At 38.8% G+C, this 12,027-nt stretch overlaps 1 protein-coding gene across 2 annotated transcripts in view; it reads left to right on the forward strand.

The window, feature by feature from the left end:
- The window catches only part of FMN1 (formin 1), a 372,175-nt gene that overhangs the window by 216,439 nt on the left and 143,709 nt on the right, over positions 1-12,027 (forward strand). For both annotated transcript variants that reach the window (XM_040620429.1, XM_008702285.2), the window contains one exon: positions 6,939-7,026. In XM_040620429.1, the coding sequence (XP_040476363.1) occupies positions 6,939-7,026 (88 nt within the window). The remainder of the gene's footprint in view (positions 1-6,938; positions 7,027-12,027) is intronic.

Consider the following 12,027-nt stretch of genomic DNA (forward strand, 5'->3'; position numbering starts at 1 on the left):
GGTAACAACGATGTGGGGTGTGTGTGTGTGTGTGTGTGTGTGTTTGAGTAGGCATATTATGCAGCCTCAAGGAAATTATGTCACATGCTACAATATGGATGAACTTTGAGGAAATTATGTTAAGTGAAATCAGCCCAGTCACAGAAGGCAACTATTGCATGATTCCACTTATACGAGGCATTTGAAGTAGTCAAGCTCAGAGAAGTACAGAGTAGAGGCAGAAAACTGCCAGGGGCTGGGGAGAGAAGGAAATATGGGGAGTAGTTGTTCAATGGGTATAGAGTTTCCATCATGTCGTATAAAAAAATTCTAGAGCTCTGCTGTACAACAATGTGGTATAATTAACAATATTGTACTGAACATTCAAATATTTGTTAATAGGGCAGGTTTCATGTTATGTTCTTTTATTATTATTATTAAGCCTTCTAATTTAAAACAAAGGAAGGGAGGGAGGAAGGAAGGAAGGAAAGAAGGAAAGGGGGAGAAGAGGGGAAGGAAAGGAAGGAAGAAAAGAAAGCAGGAAACAAACTAAGAGGGCTTAAGACTGCTTTTGGCTGCTTTTTGAGAAACGTCATATTATTCCACAATTGAAGAGAGACTACATGGAAACTTAGAGGTCCATTTTTAAAGGTCTCATCAGAGGCAGACAAGGAATTTGACACAAACAAGAGATTACAAATGCTCTGACTTTACCACTGCCTACCCCCCTTTTGGGAGGTAGCACTGCATTTCATAAACACTTCACATTTTAGTCCAGCTTAAGGTAATAAACACTCTCTTTTCAAACACTTGCCATGTCATGTCATTACACAAAACTACAAGGATGGCTGACTGTGGTGACATCCTTTCCATACTTCAGCCTGGATGAGCACTGAAGGGATAGATATGCTCCTTTTTCCCAATGACATGTAATCTCAGTTTCAATCATCTCCTCTCTCCCCCAGTTCCAGTTCCCTTCTGATCGCTCTCTTGCTTTCTTTTAATTAGCTATTAGAAGAACTTGCATTTAAACCTTGTCTTTCCTGTAGGTAGAAGGTGTTATTCATGGTTTTCAGAACCCTACCTGGATAGCTAGGTGAATGTTTGTTTGAAGAAATTGTTGCTCCCCATTTGTGATCTTGTCATAAGTTTGATTTCCAGGCCTGTCTCCTTGACGTCAGTGTGTATGCCATGACCAAGGGTTTATCGATCACTATTCTGGACGTTTAAGAATAAATCTAGTCAATTCCGAAAGCCTTTCTTCTTCGTAATTTTCTTTGCAATTAGTTCAGATGATGTTTTATTTTTGGTTCTTTTCAGCAATTTACCGAAGTGATATTTATGGAGGTATAATTGATAGATAATACTTGTTTTAGGTGTACAATGTAATGATTCAGTATTTGTACACACTGCACAATGATCACCACAATAAGCATTGTTATCATCACCATACAAGTTTACAAAACATTTTTTTTCTTGTGATGAGAATTTACAGGATTTGCTCTCTTCAAAACTTTCAAATATGTACTATAGCATTACTGACTATAGTCACCATGTTCTACATTATATTACCATGGCTTATTTATTTTATAACTGGAAGTTTGTATCCCGTGACACCCTTCATCCATTTTGGTCTGCCCCCAACCTTCCTCCACTCTAGCAAATGCCATCCTGTTCTCTGTATATATGAATTTTGTTTTGTTTTTTAGATTCCACATATAAGTGAATTCACATGATATTTGTCTTTCTCTATCTGGCTTATTTCACTTAGCATAATTCCACCAAAGTCCATCCATGTTGTCACACATGGCAAGATTTCATTCTTTTTTATGGATGAGTAGTATTCCATTGTATATATAGACTACATCTTCTTCATCTGTATATCCACCAATAGGCACTTAGGTTATTTCCATATCTTGGCTTTTATAAATAATGCTGTAATGAAAATCGAATGTATGTATTTTTTCAAATTAGTGTTTTTGTTTTCTTCAGATAAATACCTAGTAGTAGTAAGGTAACATTGACTTTAAATGACACATTAGACCAGATGGACTTTACAGATATACACGGAACATTCCATCCAAAAACAATAGAATATATAGCTTTTTCAAGTACACATGGAATATTCTCCAAAGCAGAGCACATGTTAGGCCACAAAACAAGTCTCAATAAATTTAAGAAGTTTGAAATCATATCAAGCATCTTTTGTGACTATAACAGTATGGAACTAGAAATCAATTACAAGAAGAAAAGTGGGAAAATCACAAATAAGTGGAGATTAAACAACATGCTACTGAATAACCAGGGGGTCAACAGAGAAATCAAAGGAGAAATAAAAGAATACCTTGAGACGAGTGAAAATAGGAATATAACATACCAAAATCGATGGGATGCAGCAAAAATAAGGGGGAATTTCATAAGGATACAGACCTACCTCAAGAAACAAGAACAATCTCAAATAATTAAAATTCATAACTGAAGAAACTAGAAAAAGAACAAACGAAGCCCAAAGTTAGTAGAGAGAACAAAATAACAAAGACCAGAGTAGAAATAAATGAAATAGAGGCTAAAAAGACAATAGAGAAGATCAGTGAAATTAAGGGCTGGTTCTTTGAAAAGATAAGTAAAATTGACAAATCTTTAGCTAGACTCAACAAGAAAAAAAAGAGAAGGCTCAAATAAGTAAAATTAGAAATGAAAAAGAAGTTAAAATTGAAACCACAGAAATACAAAGGAATATAAGAGATTACTTTGAAAACTATGCCAACAAGTTGGACGTTCTACATGGAATGGATAAATCACTAGAAACCTAATCTCCTAAGACTGAATCATAGTAGATCTGAACAGACTGATCACTAGTAAGGAGATTCAATGAGTAATCAAAAACCTGCCCACAAACAAAAGCCAAGACCATATGGTATCACTGTGAATTCTCTGAATTCTAGGATCATTCACTGCTAGTATATGGAAATGCAAAAGATTTTTGTATATTTATTTCATACTCTGAAACTTTATTGAATTCATTTATTAGTTCTTTTTTTTTTTTTAAGATTTTATTTATTTATTCAACAGAGAGAGAGACGGCCAGCGAGAGAGGGAACACAGGCAAGGGGAGTGGGAGAGGAAGAAGCAGGCTCATAGCAGAGGAGCCTGATGTGGGGCTCGATCCCACAACACCGGGATCACGCCCTGAGCCGAAGGCAGATGCTTAACCGCTGTACCACCCAGGTGCCCCTCATTTATTAGTTCTAACAGTTTTAGGATAGAGTCAAACACTCAAAGATTTAATACTGATCCTACTCAAACTCTTTCAAAAAATTAGAGGAGGGAGTGTTTCCAAACTCATTTTATAAGTCCACCATTACCCTGATACTGAAACCAGACATGAGCACCACCAAAAAAAGAAAATTACAGCCCAATATCCCTGATGAACATACATACAAAAATCCTTGACAAAATATTAGCAAACCAAATTCAACAATACATTAAAAGGCTCACACATCATGATCAAGTGGGATTTATTCCAGGGATGCAAGGATAGTTCGATATCTGTAAGTCAGTCAATGCGATACATCTCATTAACACAATGAAAGATAAAAATCAGCATCTCAGGAGATGCAGAGAAAACATTTGGCAAAATTCAACAACCATATATGATAAAAACTATCAACAAGGTGGGTAGAGAAGGAACATACCTCAACATAATAAAGGCCGTATATGACAAGCTCACAGCTAACATCATACTCAAGGCTGAAAAGCTGAAAGCTTTTCTTCTAAGATCAGGATCAAGACAAGGATGTCCTCTCTTGCCACTTTTATTCAACATAGTACTGGCAAAACTAGCCAGAGGAATCAGGCAAGGAAAAGAAATAAAAGGCATCCAGCTTGGAAAGGAAGAAGTATATATAGAAAACCCTAAAGACTCTATCCTAAAACTGTTAGAACTAATAAATGAATTCAATAAAGTTTCAGAGTATGAAATAAATATACAAAAATCTTTTGCATATCCATATACTAGCAGTGAATGATCCTAGAAATTAAGAAAATAATCCCATTTACAATTACATCAAAAAGAATAAAGTATTGGGGCACCTGGGTGGCTCAGTTGGTTGGGCATCTGCCTTCGGCTCGGGTCGTGATCCTAGGGTCCTGGCATTGAGCCCTGCATCGGGATCCCTGCTCGGCGGGGAGTTTGCTTCTCTCTCTGCCTCTCCCTCTGTGCTCTCTCTCTCTCTCTCAAATAAATAGATAAAACCTTGAAAAAAAAAAGTATAAAGTATCTAGCAATAAATTTAAATGAGGTAGGTGACAGACCTCTATGCTGAAAAGTTTAAGACGCCGATGAAAGAAAGACACAATTGGAGCGCCTGGGTAGCGCAGTAGTTAAGCCTCTGCCTTCGGCTCAGGGCGTGATCCCAGGGTCTTGGGATCAAGCCCCATGTCAGGCTCCTCCGCTGGGAGCCTGCTTCTTCCTCTCCCACTCCCCCTGCTTGTGTTCCCTCTCTCACTGGCTGTCTCTCTGTCACATAAATAAATTTTAAAAATCTTTTTAAAAAATATTTATAAAAAAAAAAGAAAGAAAGACACAATTAAATGGAAAGGTACTCTGTGCCTATGGATTGGAAGAATTAATATTGTCAAAATGTCCATACTTACTACCGAAAGCAATCTACAGGTTCAGTGCAATCTCTATCAAAATCCAATAACATTTTTTTCAAAGAAATAGAACAAATAATACTAAAATGTGTATGAAACCACAAAAGACCTCAAATAGCCAAAGCAATCCTGAGAAAGAAAAACAAAGCCAAAGTGATTTTCTTAGATAACTAAGCTGTACAGACTTCACAAGGGCAGGCAAGGACTTCATCTGTCTGGGTCACCTCTGTATGCTCAAATTCCAGAGCTTTGCCGGCACATAAAAGATTCATAGCAGGTATCTGTTGAATGAATGAATGAATGCTTACATGAAACTTATGTGGTTTTTCTTAATTTTGTATTGGACTTTTAAAAATCACTTCATTTTAAATTTGTGTTCTCAATCTAAGAAAAAGCCAGAAATTGATTTTTTAAAGAAAATACTTGATTATATATAATCTTTTTCTCTTTTACTTTTGCTTTCATATAAAAAAAATTTTAAAAGAACAACTACCTACCTTCTTATTTCTTTTAAAAACTCCTGGAATTCTGTATCCCCCAAGAATCTTTCTCTAAGACTAATGTTGAAATTATTAAACACATTGGACTAAAAACAGATTTCCTTTTATCTTGATGAAAGCTTGATATTTACTATATTTGAGGTCTAATAGTTATATAAAAGAAGCCATTCTGAGCAGGGCAAGGAGAGATAAAGGGCCGGCAATAACTGATTCAGGATAGACTGATAGATGGGTAATTAGACAGTTTTGGAACAAAATCCGTTATTCCTTATTGTTCAACCAGGAAGCAACTCAGCTAGTCTGGTACTGATATAAATACAGATGTTTCTTACTGTCTAACTGTATCTTCACTATATTTTGCTAAGTTTATAAGTACCTAAGTGGAAGGAGAAGTGTAGCTGTTTAGTTTAATTTGTATTTTACTCAGCAAAGTGCGTTAAAAAACAAGATTTGGTGTGCATTCCCTATTGATTTTTGTAGCTGTGTCACATGAGAGAAAGATCTTTTTTTTTTTTTCCCCTTAGCGGCCACTGTGTGGTTTAGAGAAACCCAAAGTATGAAGAGCTCTCTCTCCATAATTGGCAATGAGGTATTTGGAGTTTATAAGAAGTCTGTAAGGTTTTGATATGCCTATATTATTATAAAAGAACAATTTTAAGCAATTAAAATGAAGGTTTAATGTACAAAGTATTCCATTGTTTATATTAAAAATAGCACAAATACGAAGCAACTCAATTCTCCAAGACAGGGAAATTTTATTTAAATAATCTATGTTAAGAATATAATATAGGAAGGGCACTTGGCTGGCTCAGTCGGTTAAGCCTCTGCCTTTGGCTCAGGTCATGATCTCTGGGTCCTCGGATTGAGCCCCCGCATCGGGCTGCCTGTTCAACAGGGAGTCTGGTTCTCTCTCTCTTTCTCTCTCTCTCTCTCTCTCTCTCTCCCCCCCGTCCTTCTCCCCCACTCGTTTTCTCTCTCAAATAAATAAAATCTTTAAAAAAGAGAGAATATATTATATGAGTGCTTCACATATACTATGTCATGTAATTTTTAGAATAAATGTACAAATTAAATATAGTCAGCCCTACTCCATGATGAAGAACTTGAACTCCTTCCAGACGGACGTTAAGTCACTTTTCCAAGGCTGCGTAAGTGGTAGGCAGCTGAGTTGAGATTATGCTGATCTTTCCCCTAAACCACCGGGCAGATGACACAGCCATAAAGATTGGAGGCTCTGAAGTGACCTAAGAAGTAGCAATGTGGAAATGTGCCAATGATAAGTGGAAAAGCTGTATATAAAATTGTACATACGTGGGGCGCCTGGGTGGCTCATTTGGTTGGGCATCTTCCTTCGGCTCAGGTCATGATCCTGGGGTCCTGGGATGGAGCCCTGCATCGGGCTCCCTACTCATGGGGAGCCTGCTTCTCCCTCTATTTGCTGCTTGTGCTCTCGCTTGCACTCTTTCTCTCGCAAATAAATAAAATCTTTTAAAAAAAAATTGTACATACGTTGCAATTAGAGTTGAGTTAGTAAGTGTTTGAATAAAAAGATCGGAATACAGTATCATAAAGATTTTAGTGCTTGTATTAGATTGGCAGCGTTTGGGGTGGTGTTTTTCCTTTATTTTCAAAAATATCTATAGTTGTAGATAAGTCACTTTCAAATTAAGGTATCGTTAAAATAGAGTGACTGTGGCATCAGTTTAGTTCATCAGAGTATCTAAAAATCTTAATGTTTTTGATATGCTTCTGAACAATTGTGTGGCCACTCGAGCTTGTATTAATTGTACTTTTAAATTCCAGATCATCAAGTTATTGGATGGAAAACGATCTCAAACTGTGGGAATCTTGATATCTAGTTTGCATTTAGAAATGAAGGATATTCAGCAGGGTAAGTCTTCCCCATCACTTTTTTCCCCCAACTTTAAAATTTTTCAACATTTAATCGTGAAAAGTTTCAAGTATAAATGATTAGAATGCTGTAATAAATCCCATGTACCAGCTACAAAACCACCACCTCACTCTTGTTTCATCTGAAATACTCTCCCTCACCAGCTAGACTAAAGCAAATCCTAGACAGTTTATAAATCATCTGTTAAAAATGTCAGGACACCGATCAAAAGTTAAGGATGCTTTTTCAAGCATAGTTCCAGTGCAATTGCCATACATTTAAAAACATTTACAGTTCTCTCTCAGTATCATCACATGTAGTTCTAGTTTCCCTGATTGTATACTCACTAATTCATCCATTTGTTTATAATTAGCGTGAATGAGGATCCAGACAACTTCTCTGCATTGCCTTTGTTGTGAGTCTCTCGGTTTTCTTTGAATCTAGAAGTTTCTGTACTCCATCTTACTACTTTTTTTTTCCTTTGTAATCAATTTTTTTAAGAAACAGGTCATTTCTCCTGTGGAGTTTCCCACATTTTAGATTTTCTGATCGTATTGCCACGTTTTCATTTATTATGTTTTTCTGTCCCCTATGGTTCCTTACATAAACTGTTAGTATCTATAGACTTGATCCGAGTAAGGGAAGAATACTTCATAAACGCTATTGCATATTGTATCAAGAAATGCACAATATCTATTTGTTTCTTTATGTTGTTAGTGGACCCAGAAGATCTTTGCCTAGATTCGTTATTTCATTAGAAGTCTGCAAATTAATGCTACACTAACTCCATCACTTCTTCTTCATCAGCTGGAATACTTCTGTGGTGAAACACTTTGCTTCTTCATCTACTTGGTTATGTCATTGTGTTGTTGTGTGTGTTTTTTTTTAATAATACCAAAGTCATTTTGTTTTATTTTTTTTAATGTTTTTTATTACATTATGTTAGTCACCATACAGTACATCCCTGGTTTCTGATGTCATTGTTTTTTAATCCCTTTTTTTTTTTAATGATGCTATTTCAACTTGGTTATCTTTGGCTCAATTTGAAATACAACACTTAAAAAAAGGAAATTTTACTTACAGTATTTTTCTTAAGTTCTAGAAAAATAGACCAAAAACCGTCTTACCTTCTTGAAATCTGTGTCTTGCATGAAAACAATACTCTGCTTTCTCAGTAATCAGTTAAATGTAAATCTTTATTTTGACATGTCATTGATAATATTTTCTGAGTAATACAGTCTCCTGTAGATGGTTTCAGTCGAATTCAGCATGGGTTAACAGTGTAGACACTCTCAAACCACATTGCCCTTCAGGTTTTTCCTCTGTGTTTCCTCAAGGTTGTTTTACCCAGGTACACAGCAGAAGACCCGCAGAGATCCTGAACCAAAAGACACTTAAGATACACACACTGCTTCTCCTCTCAAAGGAGCTCTGCTTAGGATTTAAAATTTTGCTTTATTGCAAACATTAAAAACTCCCCATAAAACTAAAAATATTCTGAATTAGTTGACGGTCACAAAGGGTGCAAACAAGCTGTCTATTTGTAATACTTCAGCTTAATTAAGTAGAACTAAATACCTAAGCATGCATGTCAGACCTGAAAAACTATTGCAGGAGGGGATTTGAATTTGGGCAAGGGCAGCTAAAGGGGTCCCCCTATCAAAATGAGAAAGGGATTCTTCAGTGATCTTAGGGGCTAGATCTTCTAGAAGAATTGAGTTTCTGGTAAGTTCAAACCAGGGAACTGTGATGCAACAGCAAAGGGAAAATGAAACAAATGGAACAGATAAATCAGCAGGGAAGCTGATCGTCTTTTGTCAAAGAGACGAGCTCTTTTGGTGTACTCTGAGTTTGGAAAGGAATTCTCCAGATCCAGCGGCAGAGCTGTACCCTAAACAACAGCACTCTTCCGAAGTTTGGTGAAAACCAGGCATGCCTGGTTTCATCACCAGGATGCGCGGCACTGTGGCTATGAGTCTTCATAAAGGCCACGGCACCTGAGACCCTGTTCAGTTCTTTTTAGGCACATTGTGCTGTAGTGTATCGGGTTGCCATGTGACGAGAGTCGTTCCAGCCACTGGTGTTCAGTTACCAACTCCGCACTACAAACCTCCTTCCCATGGCACCCCAGCCTCGTTGGAGCGAATGTTCATTGTGAGTGAGATGAGAGATTAGTTCCCCTATACCTTTTCCAGTACTTTCCTCTAGACAAGAGCATGCTTACATGAAGCAGTAGCGAATTTACATGTCAGCGTTGGAATTGTCGGTTGTAGCCTCACAGATTTCTAGGTCTCGTGGGCACCATTTTAGTTCTTTCTCCTGTTCCAAGCACCTCCATTTCCCACCACAGAGTTGGCTCCTAAGTTCTAAAAAAAAATCACCCCTATTCCATATCTTCATTTAGTAATGCATTCCAGATGAATAAAACCCTCGCTTAATTTTTCTTTAGAATCTTTTGACTGACACTGGCATCTGAAGGTCACTTAGGAGCCCGAGCTGTGTCAGTTACATTTCGTGCTGAGTCTGTGTCTGGTCGTGAATGGAATGCACTTGGCCTTGTGTTGTCATCCTGATGAAAGGACTCCCTGTGCTGATGTTGGCCCAGAACGCATATTTTAACGTGAGAGGGGCTGCAGTGAGATCTGACTGGGGCTGGCCAGCTGGCAGCCAGGCAAGGTCGCACAGCACATCAGCCCTGGTGAAATGACCACAGTGCCAAGCTGTTCTTCAGCCTGTGGTCATACAATCCTCTTCGTCAGTGCACAGAGACAGATGCACTGACTTGCATTTCCCAAACTTACAGGGAGCTGATGTATAAACCAAAAGGTGAGCGTATTCACTTAGGGAAAAGACTTTTCCTTTGTCATGATGAAACTATTTATCACATCGTTTCATTGTTAAATCCGTATCGCTAGCCTCTCCTCTCATTGTATAATTGTTTACGTACTTTTCCCCCTTGCTGGGATGACAACATGGTCACCTTGATAATAGTTTTGGGTATGTCCGTTCACAGTTAATCTCCCATAGCTGGACAATCCACTTTTTTCCTGGTTCAACTCTTAAAAAGCAACCTTGTCTTCCTCATTTGTAAAGGTGGTCACTCTTCTGTTGTCCACGAGACACTGCCTATGATGTCTATTGAAGAAGTGGAATTTTGAAGCTCTGTACCTCCAGGTCTTACAGATACCAAGTTTGCTCCTTTATGTCATGTTGTATTTTTTCTCTAAGAATTTCTCTGATGATTAAGCCTTGTTTACAACTAACCGAGCTAACATATCACATATAAAAGCTACTCATTTTTTAAAAAATTTAATTTGATTTAAAAAAAAAATAGACTGAACCCTAGAATAGAAGGAATCAGAATGTCATGTGTCCCATTCCCATGCATTTGGGCAAAATTTTCTTCCTTTCTTCCTGCATTCCCGCCTTCCCGCCTTCCCGCCTTCCCGCCTTCCCGCCTTCCCGCCTTCCCGCCCTCAGGAAACATGGATAGAATGCCAGTTCTGTATCAGGCACCAAGACCACCACAACATGTAAGATCCAGACTCTAACATTCTCAAGAATGCACAGGACAGTAGGAGAGATGTATGAAACAGCCCAAGAGGACAAGAGAGTTGCCTCGGAAATAACAGAGAGGAGTATCTTGACTCCTCTTGTGAAACTTAAGATGAGTCTTCAAAGATGAGACAGTGGTCATCACACACAGAAGGACAGAAGGCATGTGAAGAGGAGGTCCTGCTAGAATATATAGATGACACGTGACTGAGGGTTGTTTCAGGGCACAGGGCTAGAAAGGCAAGTGACATTCAGACCAGGAAGGGCCCTGAATATCATGCAAACTTTGGACATTATGCCATGAGTGACAGGGAGACACAATTTAAGAGTGTCAGTGCTGTGATCTAATTGCGAGTACAGCATACCTGTCAGGCTGTGGAAGATGGGCCTCCAGGGCCCCGTGTGCTCCGGCCCCAGCGGGTACCTCCGACTTTGCCTGGTTGTGCTTGCTTCCCGTCTCACCGCACGCGAACCACAGCAGTCCTCCTTGATTCCTTAAAAAGGCCAAGTTCTTTTCTTCTTCTGTGTCTTTGAAGGCATAGCACTTTCTGAATGCGCAGCATTGCACATTCCCTCTGTTTGAAATGCTTTTCCACCCCACTGGAGCTAGCTCCTTTTCTTTGCTAGGTTTCAGCACATGGGACACCTCAGAGACCCTCCCAAACATAAGCTACCCTAAGTCAGTTCTCTTACAGTCTACCCAGCACTTCATACTGCATTTGTTCCTCTACTTATGTTTTCATTTACACCCATCACCAGAATGTAAGTTCCCAGAGGAGATTGCTCAGTGCTGTGTCCCTAGTACCTTGCGCCGTGCCTGGCAGCTGGGTGATGTTCCTCGAGTGTCTGTTGAATGGAGAAACAGAGATCATACCGAAGGTGGATAAATCTGATAGAAAGGGATTGTGATGATTGCGATAATAAATGGTGAAGGCCAGAACGAAAGCTGTGTCTATAGACATGGAGGGGAGACCACATACAAGGGCTATTTGGAGAGAGAATTCCTCCATTTAGCCACATCAGAGGCAAGCAGTGATGGAGAAGTCTGACATGCACCTTGGATTTCTAGCTTCAATAAAGACGTATATAATGAATGGTACCAAAACACAAACTGGAAGGATAGGAGAAAAAGCACAGGTAGAAGCGGGAAGATCAATTCTGTTTTCAATGATTTGAGCCTGAAATGACTGGAGACATTGAAGCCAACGTGTTTAGTGAGCCTCTGAAAAGTCTAACCTGATGCGAAGTAGATAGGGCTTTGTTGGATATAGAATATCGCCGTTTCTCTCTACCCAAGATGGTGCTGGATATCTTGTAGAAGAAAGCCAAGTCCTTAGACAGACCAAAGTTTAAAGCACTGCATGACTCAAGGCAGGACCTTGGTTGTGGGGGAAGAATGGTTTCAGGAGACTGACCATAATCCCCACAGCGCTTGTATTTGGTCCG

Source organism: Ursus maritimus, unplaced genomic scaffold (assembly GCF_017311325.1).
Source record: "Ursus maritimus isolate PB19 unplaced genomic scaffold, ASM1731132v1 scaffold_35, whole genome shotgun sequence".
Lineage (NCBI taxonomy): Eukaryota > Metazoa > Chordata > Mammalia > Carnivora > Ursidae > Ursus > Ursus maritimus.